The 11,370-nt window shown below is 37.4% G+C and overlaps 1 protein-coding gene across 1 annotated transcript; it reads right to left on the bottom strand.

Annotated features, from left to right (window-relative positions):
* Positions 1 to 5,795: 5,795 nt before the first annotated feature.
* LOC117339068 (perlucin-like) lies at positions 5,796 to 10,021 on the bottom strand. Its single transcript, XM_033900437.1, has 5 exons — positions 9,878 to 10,021; positions 9,052 to 9,140; positions 7,933 to 8,023; positions 6,522 to 6,753; positions 5,796 to 5,930 (listed from the first exon to the last, which is right to left on the bottom strand). Exons 1-5 carry the CDS (start codon positions 9,930 to 9,932, stop codon positions 5,882 to 5,884), a joined length of 516 nt encoding a protein of 171 aa, XP_033756328.1. The 5' UTR covers positions 9,933 to 10,021; the 3' UTR covers positions 5,796 to 5,881.
* Positions 10,022 to 11,370: the final 1,349 nt, after the last annotated feature.

The raw sequence follows: 11,370 nt of genomic DNA, 5'->3' as shown, positions 1-11,370 counted from the left end.
AATGTAAAACCTCGATATAATGTCCCTCGTGTATGTTATAATATAAAACCCCGATATAATGTCCCTCGTGTATGTTACAATGTAAAACCTCGATATAATGTCCTCGTGTATGTTATAATGTAAAACATCGATATAATGTCCCCGTTTATGTTACAATGTAAAACCTCGATATAATGTCCCCGTGTATGTTACAATGTAAAACCTCGATATAATGTCCCCCGTTAATGTTACAATGTAAAACCTCGATATCATGTCCCTCGTGTATGTTATAATATAAAACCCCGATATAATGCCCTCGTGTGTGTTATAATGTAAAAACTCGATACAATGTCCCCCGTGTATGTTACAATGTAAAACCTCGATATAATGTCCCTCGTGTATGTTATAATGTAAAACCTCGATATAATGTCCCTGTTTATGTTACAATGTAAAACCTCGATATAATGTCCGTCGTTTATGTTATAATGTAAAACCTCGATATAACGCCCCTAGATGTCAAACATGATTGATGTTTGTTGATATGCATACAGTAGTGTTGTTACCTCAGGTTTCATTTTCAGGCTGTGACATAACCCGAACCTGCCTGGATGTTTATGTTGCTGTTGATGAATCAGAAGATGTGGGGCCGCGATGGTCCGACACTTTAACATTAGCCCTCCACCTCTGGGTTGCGAGTTCAAAACCTACGTGGGGCAGTTGCCAGGTACTGACCGTAGGCCGGTGGTTTTTCTTCGGGTACTCCGGCTTTCCTCCACCTCCCAAACCTGGAACGTCCTTAAGTGACCCTGGCTGTTAATAGGACGTTAAACAAAACAACCAATCAGAAGATGATTCCCCACTGGACTTGTCTTCTTGTATATGGACGCTGGTATTTTATGTTTATTATTAGTTATATTTTGAATTACGGTTTCATTATTATGTCGGTATTCTATGTTGTTCTAGACGATGTGACATATTCTACCCTGACTTGGGTTTGAAAGGCAAGTGTGGTCCCTGCAGCAGAGGACGCTTAATCTTCCGGACCACCTGGTCTTATCAAATTAGTACCTTTCAAGGGTCTCTACGCAAATCTATACTTCATTAATATTTTTCCCACGTGTTATCGGTATATGCGAGTTGGAATCCTCCGCTTAATTTTTTTGAACGTTAGTAACAGTAGCAAAGTTGCTTTTAAGTTGAACAAAAAAAAACCACCTCAAATAATTAACTTATTTGAATACAGTCTGTTCTGTATATTACAAAACACTTATATTAATTTTGGCAATGGAAATTAAACGAAAAATACCTCATAGCTTTGAAATATTTTCTTTTTAACAGGGTGTGGCCAGGGAGGTCACTGAACTAAGCTATACTGTTATAGTAAATATTGATTTGTGTGAAGTTTTGACTTAATCAGGTCAGCAGTTAGATAAGATACGTTAGAAATATGTGTCCATGAAATGGCACACTTACCTGCCCTAAGCTACCGTGGTGTAACATGTTACTACCAGTCGGAACCCCTCGTCATTTTTCTTCGAAACCCTATACATTCGTAATCGGAACACTCGCCTCCTTCTGGGAACGTGAAGAAAATGACGAGGGGTTCCGATTGATACGTTAGCATATGGAGGCGAGGTGTTCCGATTGATGTTACTACAACAGTGTAGAGGTTCCGCGTACAGGGCACAGTTGCCTTGTATCTATAATGAGTAGATATTTCATCTATCAGATTTTCTCACAATTTAAATGGTAACAGATTAGACGAATTTGAGATTATTTCAATATTGGTTTGGGGTCAGAGTGCAAAACCACAGCTAGTAGGATACCGACTTGTGAGCTAATCTGTAATTCTTACTCAAAACTGATTAAGTATATACTACATATACATGGGAGGTCGGGTGGCGTAGTGGTAACATACTCCCCTTTCAGTAATGCAATCGGGGATCTAGTCCTTGATCTGGCGTGAAAGGGTATGCCAGACCACGTGGCTTTCTCCAGGTAATATCTCCTCCCATACTTAGACCCTCGCTCGCTACCACCCAGGCCAACGTAACGCGAGTGAATAAATAACTTTATTTCACAATCTTTATAAAATAAATATTAGTCTAATCATTTGATGATATACATTTACACATTGAAAATTGAAAATGCACACGGGCAGGTGTTATGGAAAATCTATATTTTTCTGTCTTTTATTTATCTATTTTTTTATATATATATATTTTATTTATTTATTTATCTATTTACTTATTTATTTATTTCGTTTATTTATTTATTTATTTATTTTATTTTATTTATTTTTTTTTGTATATTGAACAACGAAAATATTGTGAAGAGCTCCATCATGCTAAGTATAGTAACATCTCAGAAGATTTTTTAAACTGGCAATTCCAATCAATTTTCACCGAAAAAAGTTATATCTTTAAAATCAAGGTCGACCTTATAATTATTAAAGCACCCCAATTCCGCTTTTGACATCTAATTAGGTCGGCATGTTGTGATTTCCCAAACTTCCCTTTCGTGGCATTTAGTTTGGCACCTAGCATCACAGACAAGTCATAGACGGACAAAAACACTGTATAACGTAGCTCTATATGATATTTTCACATTTTTTACTGTATACTGTATATAATAATGATATCATAATTTAAATCATTTTATCTACGATATATCCTAACAGAAACATCGTCCGTTTTATTTTATATAACCATATGATATGTAATGAAAAAAACGTCAATATTTCTTAAATTACGATTATGAGAGTTAAAACAGAACAGTTTTTCATTTATTCAGTTTCAGAAGTATTTCCATGGAAGCAGGACATCCATTTTTCACATGGACATCGTAGACCATATAACTTTCAGGGCGTTATTCACTTTTTTTTTTTTTTTTACAATCCTTAAATTAAGTATTATCGCCGTCAAATGATAACAATTCTTAACATAGTTATGTTTGCTGTGTCTATAAAAAAGTTTTCTTAAATAAAATGACTTTTTACATTGACACACGACATTTTACGATAACGCCAACATTGAATACAATGGGTGACACAGCTTGATAGAAAAACCCTTACAGATTGTAGCATTAAGTTGACATTCGCTGACGGTGAGTCACAAAGTTAAAAAAAGACAATTTAAAGGATATTTAACATAGACCCATTCCAATCCCGATAAGTTTGTCAGTGTAATACATTTTTGATTACACGAATATTCAGGCTGATTATATTTGCGTGCTCAATAACCTATGGTTTGGTTGGATGATTTTGCAAAAGACAAAAGCACATTTTAAGACAAAGAGATAGATACACTAAAGCCAAAATGAGGTAATCTGCATCATACAGCTGTTTCGTCCTTCTAGGACTTGTCAGTGATGTTAGGGACATCATACAGCTGTTTCGTCCTTCTAGGACTCGTCAGTGATGTTATGGACATCATACAGCTGTTTTGTCCTTCTATGACTCGTCATTGATGTTAGGGACATAATACAGCTGTTTCGTCCTTCTAGGACTCATCAGTGATGCTAGGGACATCAAACAGCTGTTTCGTCCTTCTAGGACTCATCAGTGATGCTAGGGACATCAAACAGCTGTTTTGTCCTTCTAGGACTCGTCATTGATGTTAGGGACATCAAACAGCTGTTTCGTCCTTCTAGGACCCGTCAGTGATGCTATAGACATCAAACAGCTGTTTCGTCCTTCTAGGACTCATCAGTGATGCTAGGGACATCAAACAGCTGTTTTGTCCTTCTAGGACTCGTCATTGATGTTAGGGACATCAAACAGCTGTTTCGTCCTTCTAGGACCCGTCAGTGATGCTATAGACATCAAACAGCTGTTTCGTCCTTCTAGGACTCATCAGTGATGCTAGGGACATCAAACAGCTGTTTCGTCCTTCTAGGACTCGTCATTGATGCTAGGGACATCATACAGCTGTTTCGTCCTTCTAAGACTCGTCGGTGATGTTAGGGACATCATACAGCTGTTACGTCCTTCTATGGCTCGTCAGTGATGTTAAAGACATTATACAGCTGTTTCATCCTTCTAGGACCCGTCAGTGATGCCAGGGACATCATACAGCTGTTTCAACCTTCTTGGACTCGTCAGCGATGTTAGGGACATTATACAGCTGTTTCGTCCTTCTAGGACTCGTCATTGATGTTAGGTACATCATGCAGCTGTTTTGTCCTTCTAGGACTCGTCAGTGATGTTAGGGACATCAAACAGCTGTTTCGTCCTTCTAGGACTCGCCAGTGATGTTAGGGACATCAAACAGCTTTTTCGTCCTTCTAGGACTCGCCAGTGATGTTAGGGACATCAAACAGCTGTTTCGTCCTTCTAGGACTCATCATTGATGTTAGGGACATCAAACAGCTGTTTCGTCCTTCTAGGACCCGTCAGTGATGCTATAGACATCAAACAGCTGTTTCGTCCTTCTAGGACTCATCAGTGATGCTAGGGACATCAAACAGCTGTTTTGTCCTTCTAGGACTCGTCATTGATGCTAGGGACATCATACAGCTGTTTCGTCCTTCTAAGACTCGTCGGTGATGTTAGGGACATCATACAGCTGTTACGTCCTTCTATGGCTCGTCAGTGATGTTAAAGACATTATACAGCTGTTTCATCCTTCTAGGACCCGTCAGTGATGCCAGGGACATCATACAGCTGTTTCAACCTTCTTGGACTCGTCAGCGATGTTAGGGACATTATACAGCTGTTTCGTCCTTCTAGGACTCGTCATTGATGTTAGGTACATCATGCAGCTGTTTTGTCCTTCTAGGACTCGTCAGTGATGTTAGGGACATCAAACAGCTGTTTCGTCCTTCTAGGACTCGCCAGTGATGTTAGGGACATCAAACAGCTTTTTCGTCCTTCTAGGACTCGCCAGTGATGTTAGGGACATCAAACAGCTGTTTCGTCCTTCTAGGACTTTTCAGTGATACTAGGGACATCATACAGCTTTTTCGTCTTCTAGGACTCTTCAATAATTTTAGAGACATCATACAGCTGTGTCGTCCTTGTATGACTCGTCAGTGATGTTAGGGACATCATACAGCTGTTTCGACCTTCTAGGACTCGTCAGTGATGTTAGGGACATTATACAGCTGTTTCAACCTTCTTGGACTCGTCATTGATGTTAGGGACATCATGCAGCTGTTTTGTCCTTCTAGGACTCGTCAGTGATGTTAGGGACATCAAACAGCTGTTTCGTCCTTCTAGGACTCGCCAGTGATGTTAGGGACATCAAACAGCTTTTTCGTCCTTCTAGGACTCGCCAGTGATGTTAGGGACATCAAACAGCTGTTTTGTCCTTCTAGGACTTTTCAGTGATACTAGGGACATCATTCAGCTTTTTCGTCTTCTAGGACTCTTCAATAATTTTAGAGACATCATACAGCTGTGTCGTCCTTGTATGACTCGTCAGTGATGTTAGGGACATCATACAGCTGTTTCGACCTTCTAGGACTCGTCGGTGATGTTAGGGACATTATACAGCTAATTTGTCCTTCAAGGATTTCTTAGTGAAATTAGGGACAACATGCAGCTGTTTTGTCCTTTTAGGACTTGTCAGTGATGTTAGGGTCATTATGCAGATTTTTCGTCCTTCTAGGAATCGTCTGTGATGCTAAAAGGAAGCGACAAAATACTCGAAATTGGCAAAAAGTCTTCTGGTACAACTATAGAGTCAACGCATTTTGCCTTTCTTGGAGACAAAATCACGATATCCCATTTATTTCGGATTTAAAAAGAAATACAACCTCAAATTGATTAAAGTGAATTTGAAATATTCATTAAAGAAACAACTCAAAGACAAAAGTATAACTTAGAAATCTTTTACAAAAAGGAATATTATTTGTGCAGTACAATAAACACAAAGGGAACCGTCACGTGACACACGTACGACTAGCCGATTGGTCCGGGGTTTCCTCCTCCTCCAATCACGTCCGTTATCCTACATACAGGAAAATATGTTTAATTAAGTAATCAATTAAAATGCGAATTAATTTTCCCCACTCAAAGGACAGGTACTTGCGGCTCGTAAATTGTCACCTTGGTCCACCACAACTTTTCTATGCATGGTTCTGATGACGACGACCAATTTACACGCTTAAGATATATTTTTTTAAAGAATTGCTCCCATCATGAATTCTTAAACGTACAAAGTATATGTACACAGTTTATAGCAGTGGTTTTAACTTCTCTATATTTACGACAATTAAAGATATAATTTCGTTAAGGATTTTACATCAAATTTATTATTGTGAATTGGTTGGATACTAAAGATGATAATTTGGACAATTATAGTGACATATAGTGACATAGTTTAAACGTTATCATAACTGACATACCACAATAATTCCATTCAAGAGATCTTCAACACGGGTGCTAGATAAACATGTTAAAACGTATCAGATTTATGACTTTTGAGTTATGAGTTTTATGACTTGGAATAAGACAAATATAAACAATTTTCTCTCTTTCCTGATGATGCTAATTTTAAAATACCGATATTTTTTGTCTCAATTTCCCATGGGATACTTACGGAATTTCACATATAACGTTTCGCTCCTCGTCACATTCCTGGTCGTTCCATTTCCAAGCGTCTCCATGAGATATTTCCATACAATGCTCGTTATAATCATTGTCTCCTCCGTTGTCCGGTTGACCATCATCCCAGTTCGTGTAGGTCATTGCCTTCCCTGACGCCCATTCCCAACTGCCCTCCTCTAAAATGTCGTTTCCCCCGACCCAGAAATCGGCTGGATCGTACGCACCTGCGACGAAATACAATAGCATGGTGACATGGTAGTAGAGGGAATATGTTGAATCACAGAAAATTTGGTTTTCAAAGAGAGAAAAGTGTTAGGAATAACCTGAAAATGTCATTGTCAAAGTTTATACAACGTTAAAGATGACTTTCTTCTGTATTTTATGCTAGATAAGAATCAAATTTCAAGAGAGAAAAAAAAGAAGGAGAAGAACACTTAAAAGTAGGTCAGGTTGACTAGTTCATGTCTTGTTTGTTATCTTATCAAATGTTTAATTGATCAATTATTTATCAAACTCATAAATAAATGTTCAACAACGATAGGTCTCTACACGGGGACCGTGATTTATAGTCAACACGATGGCAACCGTTATAGGCTCAATGGAACCAGGTGGCAGGCCCCAAAAAGATCACATATTTAATTTAAAGTTTAAAGCAACTTTTCCAAGAAAAGAAAAATCTGATTTTTATGCAACACGGAGGAAATTATCCACGGCAGGTAGGGATGATACTAAAGGGAGCCTGAAGTTGGTTCCGAGTTCCGTTTAAGTGAAATGGAACTATAGGAACCAGTTCCGAGTTCCGTTTAAGAAAAAATGGAACTAGCATGTATAAGCTTTACGAGACCCGGTCCCATTAACCAGTTCCGTTTAAGAAAAACGGAACTAGGAACAAGTTCCGAGTTCCGTCTATCTTAAACGGAACTCGGAACTGGTTACTAGTTCCGTTTTTCTTATACGGAACTGAGAACTACATGAACTATTTTCTTAGACGGAAATAGTAACTTTCCCAGAAGTTACATCGCATAATTGCTCGAAGTTGACAACAGCAATAATTGCTCTTTTCTCTCAGAAGTTACAACGCAACAATTTCTGGTAGTTTTACAACATTAGGAAACCAGCTGCGTTGTCATCCTTTTTTCCGAGAAGTTACAACGCATGCAAGATATTCTGAAACGAAACTGGGGACTAATTCCTCGTTCCTTTTATCTAAAACGGAACTCGGAACTTGGAACCAACTTCATGCTCCCGATAATATATACTTGGCAAGTTAGTTATACCACGCACCCTGGGTTATGAGGGAGTATAGCATGTGAGACGATCCATGTATTTTGCATTGTTCACTTAATCATTATTAATTAAACTTAATTAATCACAAAAAAAAATATGATTTTGTTTATACTCACGCCAGTGTAGAGACAGGAAACCATGTATATAACTTTCCTCAGCAGCATCATCTATTTCCAGTAGGTGGGAATTGATTTCCTTACAGACAACCTAGAGTGATGTAACACAGCCAATCAGAAACAAACATGAGACCTTCGTAAATAAATAAAAATATATATTTGAATATGCATGTATCTTAAATTATAACATAGTTATACAAATGACGAAGGAAGACAACTTTTTGACTCGTGCCCTGACCGGGCATCGAACTCACGATCTACGGCACCCAATCGCCTAGCCAGAAATACCCGCAGCTTATACCTGCGCCACATCGGCGTTCTGAAGAGAACGTTTCAATGGCGCAGTGATGGTCGGCCCGATACCCTGATATGATCATTGTGGAAGCCGTCTATAAGATGATATGAATACATGGATTACGATGTATTTACATACATGGATACGAATTGTACATATATTATAAATATTTCTCTCGGTACATTTTTTGTATATATATATTCTTCTACTTGTATTTTTCAGATACGTCATACAAACAAAACGTAATCTAATTTATTACTCTGTTATTAAAATAACGAATTTATAACAAAGTTAATGTTTGAAACCAATATGTAATACATTGAAAGTGATTGCAACTTTACTGTAAATCACTTGAATTTCGCGAATAATTTATTTCGCGAACTTACCTCTTCAGACATATTCGTGAATACATGATTTTTGAACGCTGATCTAGAAATGACTTTAAATTCGCGAATGATGAGCTAATAAATTCATGATTACCGATAGCTTGACCGCCATCCAAAGGAGTTATTTTCGTAACATAGTCGCAAAGGATTTGAATTTGCAAAATAACCTAAGATAAGGATGTAAGTATAATGATGGACATCTTTTAAAACCCGAAATCCTAGTGTAAATGAAAATGAATTGGCAGAATACATTGAATGTCTCCCGTTTATCTCCATGATGATGTCATGATATTTACGACGCCATGAACAATTTTGATGACGTCATGATGAAAAATAAATATCACTATTCTGCTTGAAAAGTCCTTGATGACAGAAAGATCAAACAATTTACAAACATGTATTAGAGTGATTTTTTCTTTATTGGTGAATATATTATACCGTTGCCTGACTCCAGTCGACTTTCGCATGGAGGATGGTATAGCAGGATGTACCATGTTTTGTAAACCCGTCTGGACACTCTGCAGAAACTGGTATAATAAACAAACAAAAACCTAGAAAGACAATGCCCATTGTGTCAACCGTGATTATGTATTGTTGTTATATAATCATGCAGTGATGACGTCATTGTTGCACCTCCGATTCACACACTGTGAAATATATAGAGGTTACACAACGAGTGGTTGTTGGATATGGAATTTATTTCACACGAGTAAGTTATTTTTTTAAAGTTACAAAAGACACGAGCTTTAGCGAGTGTTTTTTGCAACTTTTAAAAAATAACTTACGAGTGTAACGGTTATAAAGTGTAACGGTGACGTGCGGGACCCGGTGATGTGACGTCATTAGATTATTGATGACGTCAACAACAATTGCAGCTTGAGTCAAAGTTCACCGTGTTAGCCAATAAAAACGCGTACAGAGTTTATACCACGTGTGGTATAAACAGATTGTTAATCAACAGCTGTAATGATTAACTGATGGTCTGAGAGTTGAATAACACAGGGTATTGTGGTAGAAAAACTCATTTAAACTTTCTTGATAGACAGTGCAACAACTGTTATATATATCATATACATTTATATATATATTATTATAAACCATCAATCTCATATCCAGAATCCGTCATTCTCAAAGCTCTTATTACAAAGTCCTTGTGACAGTTGAAAATTAAATGATATTTCTGTTTTTGTAAACGATAATTCAACAAATACTGCATGATACTCCTGTGCCGAGTAACACTGACAATGATTAAATAGTTTGTTACCTCCAAACAGTGTCACCAGCAGAATCGCGATCCCACAACTTATCGTCGCCGCCATGTTGAATTCTTATCTAGTTCTTGTGAATGGCAATCTAATCTATGACGTCATGGACGAATTACTCACTAGAAAAATATACAGGTGTTAAACTTCTTTTCTCTGAATCCGTCACTTCAGGAAAAATACAGTATGCTTCACAAATACTACATCGTTAAGAAAACAACAAGAAAACTTTTCTTTGCTCTCCTTCTTGAAATCATCATATACATTAAATTCACCTGAGACAACAAAATATTTCTTGAAACATGATGTCTGAAAGATGTATATAGTGAATCGTTTGACCTACCTTTTGGTCTCGGCAGATTTTTACGGTTTTGGTGAGTCCAAATTTGGCCTTTCTGTCAGAACTGTGCCAAATTTTGGCGGTGAGATTTTCCTCGATTTCTATTGCGTAGCTCATATACTTCATTACCATTATCAAATGTATCCTTTAATTCATTGTAAACACGTTCATGGTTTGGATTAAATATTATTCCTCAGAGATAGGTATGATATGAAATAAGCGTTAAACTGGACAATTGTTTATATTGTCACTTTTATACATCTTCAATAAACCAGCGGGTTTTGCTTTAAAATGCGTCGATTGCTTTTAAGGTCATTGTGGTTTACAGACCGGTAAATCCAATGATATTCTTACAGTTGACGACTCCCTTTTTAAGGATTGTACCTCATTTTGACTGCGTATACGGTAGTATGCCCGCAGTTGGCAACGAACATTTCTTATGGTTAGCGTGTTAGCGCTCAATCGGATATGTTCGTTGCCAACTGCCGGCATACTACCGTATACGCAGTCAAAATTAGGTTTAATCCTTATATTAACATCAAACAAATCGTTTAAATACAGTACAAAGAAAAATAAAATGCAGGGTATGTTGCGACGTTGATAACTGCGGCAGCCATGGTTGCTTAGATGATATAGTTCCATTGAATCTACGTAAAGACACCAGTATTGTTAACAAAATTAAAACAAACAACTAAATATTTCTGTTCAATACCTTTTACGTTTTTAATCAATTGATGTATTCACAAAACACAATTTCCGTCTCAGGTTAACTATGATTGTCAAGCACAGCGTGTATTGACACAGATTTAGTAGTGACGTTCTCTAGGAAGTGTACGCTTCAGCCATTTGTTGTTAGCTTACCTCGTGGAAAGTTAAATATGCAACCATTTCCGCAATATTCAGTTAAGTTTTTGAGTTTTGAAGTTATATTTTTGTGCGGAGATTATCTGGTAACGAGAAAAGGCTAAAACTGCGTTGATCATTCCTTTCAAAATGGCGACGTCATAAATATGTTACCGATTCCCGCGCTTATTATTCCGCTGAGACTTTTGGACTGCGTATACGCTAATTTATTCGCAGTCAGAGTTTACTAAGCCGAAGAAGGGAGAGATGCAAATATTTATTAATATACAAACAAATGATAAAGTCAATTCA

Source organism: Pecten maximus, chromosome 12, assembly GCF_902652985.1.
Source record: "Pecten maximus chromosome 12, xPecMax1.1, whole genome shotgun sequence".
NCBI lineage: Eukaryota > Metazoa > Mollusca > Bivalvia > Pectinida > Pectinidae > Pecten > Pecten maximus.
Note: the sequence above shows the minus strand (reverse complement) of the source record. Positions and strands in the feature narration are given on the sequence as shown.

What these genes read in the sequence shown, in the direction of transcription:
- LOC117339068 (XM_033900437.1), bottom strand. Translation starts at nt 9,932, where the DNA reads ATGGCGGCGACGATAAGTTGTGGGATCGCGATTCTGCTGGTGACACTG. An exon ending in TCGACTGGAGTCAGGCAACG is followed by an intron (nt 8,024 to 9,051) that starts GTATAATATATT and finishes ACATCACTCTAG; the next exon opens with GTTGTCTGTAAGGAAATCAA. An exon ending in AACGTTATATGTGAAATTCC is followed by an intron (nt 5,931 to 6,521) that starts GTAAGTATCCCA and finishes TCCTGTATGTAG; the next exon opens with GATAACGGACGTGATTGGAG.